Genomic DNA, 10,509 nt, shown 5'->3' with positions numbered 1-10,509 from the left:
TAATGTTCAAACGCAAGTGAGTAAAACTGAGTAAAATGGTCATAGCAACAACGAAGTTCGTTCTCCCAGCTTACTGTTCAACAAAGTAAGGCCAGCAAAAACGAGACTGAAATTAGCAGAATCAACACCGGCCACGAACTGATACTTGTACACTTACCTGACGGGACGCAAGACTGCAGCCGCTCCTCGAAACAAACAGCAAAAGCCTACAGCACAACAGTCATGGTATGAATATAAGTGAAGCTTGATCACACACTTCTATCACACAGCTTACCTCTTACGGCGCAAAATCATATCCTCCTTCGTTGAGTAATGGACGAGCGAACGCTGAGACAGTTGGAAAATTGTGCAACCGTTACAACTGCACTCCGATGATGCTCTTGGCGATTACTCCTTCGTGACGAGGCGAGGGCGAGGCTCGGAGGTGCAGAATCAAAATGTTGAGCAAACCTGTCGCATGCGCATAATCCTCATGTGGCCGTATAAGTTGGAAATATATTGTATACTGAGCTGAAGCATAAATAATACGTGGAACCGCCTTCTCAAAGCCAAATGTATTTAGAGTTTAAATACCTAGCTAAAAGGTGACAACGTGGCATTCAAGCTGCTACATTTAATCATATTCAAATACCGCTTTGTTTAGCGAGACGATAACACGAATCTCTCTACCCCCCCCCCCCCCGGAGTGGCGTACACCCCACATGCTTTTTGGAGCACACGCAGAAATTGCTGATATTATACAGCCGGTCTCCCAATGAATAGACCCACAAATGTGCTCTATACACATATACCCTCCCCCACCCCCGGCAGTATAGGATGCTGGGTACCCCCATAAGGTCGACCTCTAGTGCCTTTGCAACGTCGCATGGGATCACAGTGACATGATATTTCTTCCCTAACTTAACTCGCTATTGAAAACACCCTTTCTGACATGCTTTCGGCTAAAATGGTGTAACAGGGGTTGCAGAAGGGTGTAAATCACTTCAGCAACTTTTGTGATCCCAGCATCTGAAGTTAAAAAGGGTGCATTTTTGAAAACTCTTTTTTAAACACTGCCTGTTACACTCTTCATCATTGTCACTGGAGTAAAAAAAAACAAACGTGTATATCACTTAAAACACCCTTTTTGTGTAGAAAAGGGTGTTTTTGGAGTTACTGTGAACCGGTGAACGGCACATCAGCCTCTCTAGCACACCATAAGCCGGGAATCTTTTGAAGTGCGCCGGAAATCCTTGACAAACAGTGTTGGGAGCGATGTTTACCTTCCCCACATTGCTACCGTCCTTGGCCGAGCTTGAGCAAGAGATCCTGGACTCAGGAACACGCACCCGAGTGAGGTACCAAGGTCGGCCGGACCGACAAGGATGACTATGGGTACGTGATAAGCCATCAGCTATCGCGTCCACGTGTTCTGTTGCCCTTCTAAAAACACGAAGCGTCACCTTTACTCCAGTAAGCAATCCCAGTTCCTACCATAGCCGCGTTTACGTCTCACGTATCTCGACCAGTGGATTGGTTGACGTGGCACTGTCAGAGACGATTTGCTGCGATAAGTCGATACGATACGCTGTTGTCGCATTCATGTAAATGCAGCTATAGTCCTCATCTTGGGGCCACCAGATAGCTTAAGTTACAGATAGGTAAGCGATAAGGGATTACTTTATTCCGTGAAACGGTGCTCTTGCACGAAAGTGCACATGACATGTCCATGGCGGCGTTGATATATGAATGCGACACAAGCGCAATATGTCCTGCTACTGCACGTTACGTTTCGTTTTCATGTGGTCATATAACCGCAACTTATAGCAGTGCTGTTGCATATACTGTGATGCTCATTCTATCGAACTCGTACGGCTAGCAGTCAAGACGTATACAAAAATGCACCGGTGTTACACAAACAAGTAAAAACAAGATCGTTGTGGCTAGCGTTACAACAACGCGAACGGCAACGGCTAGTTAGAGTTACAACAACGGCATCGGGAACGGCCATTTAGAGTTACAACAATGGTAATGGTGGTAACGGGAGCAGCTATTTAAGCATATTGAAGGCTACAACAGCAGTAACTGGAGGTAGCAGTAGTTGTCCCTTATCCTGTCCCTTTTGTGGCAGGGTGGGCTGAGAATAGTTTCTGGGACAAAAGGTAATAAAATAAATGACATATGAAAGAAAACTGGCATAATAACTAGCCCGGGACAATTCTGACACAAGCCGACGGGTGCCGCCCCCACTGCTTTGCGTGCAACAGGCATTACCAGCATTAGCTCCAGAGCTTCTGTTACCACGTATTCTTCTACCTGGTAGTGTTTGTGTTTACATCGTTTCTGGTTTCTGGCAACTCTCGTGAAGGAACTTGGGCGACAAGTTTCAGACGTTTGAAGAGTTACAACAATGTGTAAAGTCTTTCTGCAAGGAATCGTTCACGCAGCTATATACGCGGAACTCCGTAACAGTTACTACTGCGCGAACAAAAGGTCTCGAACGGCATAAACGAAAACATTTTCGTGTACCAGATCCAGTACTGCTGCATCCTTGGAGAAAGAAAATATAGGAATCGTGGAAGACGAGCTTGTGCAACAAGGTATGAACGCGTTTACCCCGTTGAACTGTAATGAACTTGTAAAAGCTTATGTCTAATTTGTCGCTTCTCGTCTCAGCACTTCTGCCCATTCTACACCGACTGTCGTGCGTCGTCTGACGGAGAATTTATTGAGGTTGCAGCAATGACAAGTGAGCACAGCAACCATGGGATGTCAGAGGTAAAGGTAACAGGGGCTGACTTGGTGCATGCATAAACATGTTAACTTTCTACACTCTTTCAAGAAATGCTTTTGCACCTAATCGGAAGCTCACCCTCGAGGCACAGAAACACAAAAAGGCTCCTAGACCTTGGGTGCAACAAGAAGCGTGTTGCACGAGCGCTCCTAGAGGCGTGTCGAAAACTGTCATTGATGTCCAAGAAAAAGACGGCGACTTGGCAGCAAGGCTCTCGCACCTGTTTCGCACTGTGTGTTACAGCACCCACCTACAAGTGAGGACAATAACTTTGGAGACTTCCAACTATGTAGTCACAATTCAAGGGTCCGCCATACCAGGACGAGGAAGCCTGGCCCAGTCAAGTTCTTTCAACTGCCACTAAGAATGCTACAATTGAGGATGCTTGAGTGGCTTGTCCCAAGTCGAAAGTGGAAGCAAGGGCACAGAGGTCGAATGGAGGGACACTTCGTGAGTGAGATCGGTCGCTAACATCCCACCTATGGCTAAAATAACGGTAGTTGTTTTTGTTTCGCTATTACCTATAACATGGTACTCTTCTGGGAAGCGTTAGGTGACACATATTTCTCCTGATAACAGACGCACTGTTCACACTCTGAAACGGCATGCCGCTCTTATCATACTCTACGGATATAGTAGAGACGACTCTTTGTGCACTTTATGATACAGGTGCTTCAGAAGTGGATGTCGGCAACGAAACTAGCTCATTACCTACGCAGGAGTTTCGAGTGGACGGACCGAGCATTTTACCCAGCTACGGAAAAATGAGAGGACATGAGATCAAGATCCACGTGCTCCACTCCCTTGTGGACCACGGTGCTGTTATTCAACGTCGCTGTAAGCCCGTTCACATTTCGCAGTGTGGCCGTCTATGTACATATACGTCGTCCGGTTTTCATACATGTAGACATGGTGCATGGAAGCCGCGGTACACAATATTATGTATTCGGGGAAGTAATCTACTTTTGCAGACAAGTTTCACAGATGTAGCTTCTCGGTGTTAAATGATGCATGCACTCCAGAGCATACAAGCCACAGAAGTGCCCTTGCCGCCATTTTTCAAACAGGCGGACAGTGTGAAAAAAAAAACGGCACTTCGTTCACATCACGCGCAATAGCCAATGTCATTTTAAAGGTTTCTGATTTTGTTTATCTTCCGTTTTGGCGCTTGCCGACATATCCCCATCGGCATAAATTTGAGTGCATGCACTCAATTACATGTAACGCATTCTACCTGTGTGGATCAGCATACCTTCCTTCCTGCATATTTGTCGTGCAACTTATGCAGCATGATAGCTTATTGCTCAGGATTATGCGTGGTATCGCATTGTTTGAGTGAGTCCCAGAGCCAGTTCCGTTGTTCCATGCGCTGGAGTGGTCAGAGGTAGGCCGCCTCATATGCACATCTACGTGTTTTACTGAAACAGTGTCCAGCGAAGGGTGACGAACGTATCTTCGTCACCGTTTCCATTTTCGTAACTATTATATTTTTGTTTCCGTTATCTGTTTCTGATGTCAGCCTTTCAATTTCATTTCCGTTACGTTTCCGTTACTAGTTCTGGTAATGGAAAGACTGTTACACAGCTGATCAGAGGTAGGCGCCCCATGTGCACATCTCTGTGTTTTACTGAAACAGTGTCCAGCGAAGGGTGACGAACGTATCCTCGTCACCGTTTCCGTTTTCGTAACTATTATATCTTTGTTTCCGTTATCTGTTTCTGATGTCAGCCTTTCAATTTCGTTTCCATTACTGGTTCCGGTAATGGAAAGGCTGTTAGAGAAACGGTCAGAGGCAGGCGCCTCATGTGCACATGTGTGTGTTATACTGAAACAGTGTCCAGCGAAGGGTGACGAACGTATTTTCGTTACCGTTACCATTTTGGTAACTATTATATTTTTGTTTCCGTTATCTGTTTCTGAAATGATGAAATGAAACGATGAAGTGAAAATGAAGTAAAGAATGGAATAAAAATCGTGTGCTCTTATCCACGTGCTATTTTGAGTATAGTCATGTGATGATGTCATGAAGTTATGCGGACTGGGACGAGGTTACCGAGGGAAGCACCCTCGAGATCCAATACTGCGTTTTGTTTCCATGCTCCCGTGTAGTATTTAGTGCATTACAGGGAATGGAGTTATCAAAATACTAAAACAAAATGAAAAGTCACTCAAATGTCATCGGACAACAGGAAAAGCCATTACCCGAATTCAATACCAGAAGATAATTTTCATTTCCGTTTCTGTTTCCTGTAATGGAGGACCGTGGTATGCGTTTCCGTTTCCGTTATCGTTACCATCTCCAATTTTGGTAATATACCGTTTCTGTTCCCGATATCATTACCGTTACCTTTCCACGGATAATATAATTACCCACGACTAAAGACCTTGTACAACGACGCACGGAAAGAGCAATACGCTTTACAAACTGTTTTACCGCTGATCAATGGCGTGGACATAATTATAATAACTGCTGTGTTGACGTCTTCAACGACGAGTGACCAGCACCTGTGCAGAGTATGGCTAATGCGTTTATGGTTATTAATAAGAGAACGTGCTATGGGAGATAAATTTGGATACCAAAATATAAATTTCGCTGTGCAAATGAGCGGCAAGTACACACTTCTCGAAGGCAAATGAGGCGATGGGCGTTCCCGTTTTGTAGCAACAGAACACATTGGAGTAGGCGCTGTATCATCGTTTCTGAGCACCAGACGTATGTAGCTTTGCTCTGTTTTCATGTCATTTCCATGTCAAAATTTGGCGATTTATATCTCAAGGTACGTGCTCGTTTCATGATTTTTGAAGAGATTGTGTTTTCAAGTAATTCTTGCCTCCAATCCTGCTCTCGCACATCCCCCCCCCAAAAAAAAAGAAGAAAAAACAGCTTGTTAACTAATGAATTTTATGTAATCAGTCGTTCAGCAGTTAGCATGCACATTTCCACACGATGTCCGCCTGACCGCATGACGCGCCAGCGAAAATGGTATCAGTGCTGCCCTCACAACTTTTTTACTCTGTACAAAATAAGAAATAAACAGTTTGGACGAACCTTTAAATGGCAACACGTAAAAAAAAATCGCATTTAGCGAGCATTTGGGCAGTTCATACCCCACCACCACATTGGAAACGTCTCATCTCCGTCGGGGTCTCCATCGGCGTTCGCACGTGCAACCGGCAGCTAACCGGGATCAACACGAAGTTCATGGTCCAGACAAACGAACACAGACATCAAAAGTCAGGATTGGCTAGATTGTCCTGGGGGATTTCAAGTGCCGGAAAAGACTGATATGTACAGCTTGGGACGAAAGTAAACGGAACACGGCAATGACGTGTAGCTTCACTGCAGTGGCCCTCCGCTCGTTACCTGGAGGAGATCGAATAAGAAACGGCCATTGTGTCCATCTCTGAGTATGCGTGTCCGCTTCTGTTTACTGCTAGGGTGTCGCTCGAATGGAGAAATGCGACACCTCTATGTTCCGTAAACTTTTGTCCCAAGCCGTATGAGACGTATGTATAGTGCTCGCAACTTCCAAGCAACCTCCATGGCCGCGCCCTTTCTCCGACGAGCCCTGGGATGGCGGCGAAACGAAATCTGGGTAAATCTTCGGGAAGGCATTGCAACGTCTCTGTTTTGCCATTATATCTTTAAGATTATTGTGCAAGTTTGCGACAAATCGCTGTTTCGCAATTAATTTTGAAAATACATGAACCGTGTTGGTTCTGAAACCTACATCATTCGATAGGGCATTCATTTGGCGACATTTTCGTAGATTGCACCACATTTTAAAGTGATACTGCAACCCACAAAAATATATTTGTGAAACTACCGAAAATAGTCACTTTTATCACATCTCACATCACACCGCACGGTCACATCTCGCAATAATGTTCTTGTTGCTGTTGTTGTACCTTCGAATTCGACGGTGTCCGCCAATATCAGAGGACGTTATGACTGCTCTTGGGCACCAATAAACCAACATATCGTAGGAAGAAATCCCCGTGAACGCGCATTTTTCAGGTCATATTAATCCTTCTGTTACTTTCAGGGTACATATGACATAGCCAGATAACTTGTCTCAGATTGAGCTTATGAGCGATGCAGTAATATCGCAGCCGCTTGACATTTACTTTCTCTGATGTTTATTTTCATTGCAATGGCTGAGATGTGAAATGGAGCGTGGGCGAGATCGGTCTCCTATATGCCTATCTTCCGCTGAAATAATGGCAGTTGCCTTTGCTTCGCTATTATTTGTGACGCTCTAGTGTTGTTCATGCCATTAGATGACGCATATTTCCCCTGATAACAGACGCATTGTTCCCTCTTCGAAACGCCGCTCTTGTCATACGCTACGGATACAGTAGGTACGACTCTGTGAGTACTTTATGATACGGGTGCTTCAGAAGTCGAGGTCGCCTTCGGAACTCATTCCCAACGCAGGAGTTTCGAGTGGACGGGACGAGCATTTTACGCAGCTACGGAAAAACAACAGGACATGAGATCGATATTTACGTGTTCCACTCCCTTGTGGGTCGCCGTGCTGTTATTGAACGCTGCGGTAAGCCTGTTCCGATTTCGCATTGTTGTCCTCAGTGTGTATTCGGAGAAGTAGTCTACTTGGCAGACAGGTTTCATAGATTTAGCTTCGCGGTGTTAAATGATGCATGCATTCCTGAGCACATAAGCCACAGAGGTGCCCTGTACTGTTCAATCTAACAGGCGGTCGGTTTGAGAAACCCAGCACTTCGTCCTCATTACGCGCAATAGTCAACGCCATTTTGAAGGTATCTGATTTTATTTATCTTCCGTTTCGGCGCTCGCCGACATATCCCCATCGGCATAAAATTAAGAGTCTAACGCATTTTACCAGTGTGAATTGTACAGCATGTCGTGGTTATTACATATTTCTCCTCCAACTCATGCAACATGATAGCGTATTCCTTATAGGGTTATAGGGCGTGTATCGCATTGTCTCAGTGAGTCCCAGCTCCCGCCCGTTGCCCGATGTGCGGGAGTCGTCAGAGGTCCGCCGCCTCATGTGCACATCTACGTGTCTTACTGAAACAGTATCGAATAAAACTAATTGCCCACGAAGAAAGAACTTGGAAAACGACACACAGAAAGAGCAATAACCTTTACAAACAGTTTTGCCGCTGATCATGGGCGAGGTCATATTTATAATCACAGCTGTGTTGACGTCTGCAACGACGAGTGACCAGCACTTGTGCAGAATGTATTGTCTTTATAGTTATTAATCATTAATGAGAGGCTTTCGGGGATATACAGCAGGATTGGCGATACAGCACGATTGGAACCACTCCATTATATGAATTTGGAACCACCATTATATGAACGCACCCTCTGTTAAAAGTCCTGAAACAAGAACGTAGTCTGCGACATAAATCTGTATACCGAAATGTAAATTTTGCTGTGCAAATGCGCAGGAAGTACACACTGCTAGAGCGCAAACCGGGCGATGGGCGTTCCCGTTTTGTAGGAACAGAGCTCATTGGAGTAGGCGCTGTATCAACGTTACTGAGCACCAGAAGTACGTAGCATTGTTGTGGTTTTAGGTCATTCCCATGGCAAAATTTGGCGGTTTATATCTCAAAGTTCGTGCTCGTTTCACGATTTTCGCAAACATTGCTTTTTGAAATAATGGTTGACTACAGGATTCCTCCCACCAAGCAACTAGTAAATTAACACATTTTATCAGTCGACCAGTAGTTGCATGCGCTTTCCCACAGGGTGACCGCATGACGCGCCAGCAAAAATGGCATCAGTGCTGTTCTCACTACTTTTTTTTTTTACTCTGCACAGAATCAGAAAGAAACTCTCAGTTTGTACGAGCCGTTAAATCGCAACACCGCAAAAAAATCGCACTTGGGCAGTTCGTACCCCACCACAACATTGCAAACGTCTCCAGCACCGTTCGCACCTGGGAGCAAACCGGGATCAACAGGATGTTTATGTCCAGACAAAGAAGACAGGCATCAGAAGTGACGATCTGGCAAGATTCTGCTGAGGAATTTCAAAGGCAGGAAAGACTTCCATGTGTGACACATGTGCAGAGCACTCGCACCTTCCAACCAATCTCCCATTGCCGTGACCTTGCTCCGATAAGCGCTCTGCTAGCGGCGAAACAAAATCTGGGGCAACCTTCAGGAAGACATTGAACGTGTCTGTTTTGCCACTAATATCTTTAAGTTTATTGCGCAAGTTTACGATAAAACCTTGTTTGATATGGGGTAATGATAATGTGTGAAGTCCGGATGATAAAGGCTCCGCATTTCACTAAGTCACGACACTGCGACGGACACAGAGACGTAAAAAGAAGACTGTAGAATGGGGGGGGGGGATGTTTTTTTTTTTTTAAGGAAAAAGAAAGGAGGATAGCACATGTGGCGGTCCGCGACCCTCAGGCTTGACGCTGCACCGCACATAGTCAGCTGATAACAAAAGGGTAAGTGGCAATACAGAAACGTTGCAATGTCGTCCCGGAGGCTCTTTCTTTTCTTCTTTTTTTTTTTTTTCTGTCGAGTCTCTTTCCACACGTGTTGACAACAAGCGACAGTATGTCAACATCCTGCCATCCCCGGAATGAACATGAGTCAGACCCGGTAATAATTGCGATGTTCGCCGCCAGCCGAGCGCTTATCGGATTAGTTGGAAGTAGCGAGCACAGTACATACATGGGCGGAGAGTTTTCACTCTGCCCCTTTTCGTACACAGTGGTTGGGCAGGGTGTCGGGGATTCCGTGTTGGGACGTTGTGCGGCAAATGTTTACAGGACTCGCATGAAACACGCGATTTTTAGGATATCTGTCGAAACGTTCACCTTCATTGTCAGCAGGGTAGACTTCTCGGAGGGGCGCCTGGGAAAGTCGGGGAGGGGGAGGCAAGACCTTCCCAGTCGCCGCCTATGTGTACATACATAAAGAACAGGCACGTAGGATTAATACGTGTGCATCAATAGAGAACACACACGGAGCCTGGGAAGCAAGCACGTATGGACGACACAGGCGGGTCTGTGTTGTCCTTATTTGCTTGCTTCTCAAGCTCAGGCTGCGTTCTACGTGGATCTCGTCCACCATCTGGCATGCGCCTATGCCATCCTACATCTGCTACATGTGTGTCCCTTCGCACCAATCAGAGTCTATGGCCCTGGAAGTCAGATACACAAACACCAATCGCCTAAGAAGTCGCAGCCTGCGAAGCGTGTACGATAGCGTCGTTAGCGGTGAGAGCACGGTTCACAAAGCTATCGTAGTGGAGAGAGGACCGCCTTTGCTGAGCAAGATAAAGTTGTTCATTTCCTGTCAAGTGGATACAGCCAACGCGCGCGAGACTAAATTTTCACTGGCAATCCGAGTTCCGTGTTCCTGGATTTTTTTTAAATTCCGTGTTAGCGCCGCGAAGCAACTGTGGCTATGAGCTGCGTACAGACGTGGACAGATGAAGCGAGGACAGCAGGATGCAGTGGGGGAGGTTAGTATGCGTCCTGGGCCCGCTTTAGGGGGAACTGTGCATTCGTCTGGAAAGTCTTCGGAAAACCCAGGGAAAGCCTCAGACAGCACAGCCGGTGACAGGATTCGAACCCGTGTCACCTCCCAGTGTCGGCGTAGAAGGCAATCATCCTAACCACTATGCCACGGGAGCTGGTCCGTGTTCCTGGCTCAGCTATTAAACGGCACGATTCAACACGTTCGATGTGCTGCCGTTGATAGCTTTCTCTTTT

At 46.0% G+C, this 10,509-nt stretch overlaps 1 protein-coding gene across 1 annotated transcript in view; it reads left to right on the top strand.

Moving 5' to 3' along the window:
* Nucleotides 1-7,112: 7,112 nt before the first annotated feature.
* LOC135385247 (uncharacterized) overlaps nt 7,113-10,509 on the top strand; it is a 108,493-nt gene continuing 105,096 nt past the window's right edge. Inside the window, exon 1 of the mRNA XM_064614452.1 lies at nt 7,113-7,329. Coding sequence (XP_064470522.1) covers nt 7,267-7,329 — 63 coding nt within the window. The 5' untranslated portion in view covers nt 7,113-7,266. The remainder of the gene's footprint in view (nt 7,330-10,509) is intronic.

Source organism: Ornithodoros turicata, chromosome 2, assembly GCF_037126465.1.
Source record: "Ornithodoros turicata isolate Travis chromosome 2, ASM3712646v1, whole genome shotgun sequence".
NCBI lineage: Eukaryota > Metazoa > Arthropoda > Arachnida > Ixodida > Argasidae > Ornithodoros > Ornithodoros turicata.
Note: the sequence above shows the minus strand (reverse complement) of the source record. Positions and strands in the feature narration are given on the sequence as shown.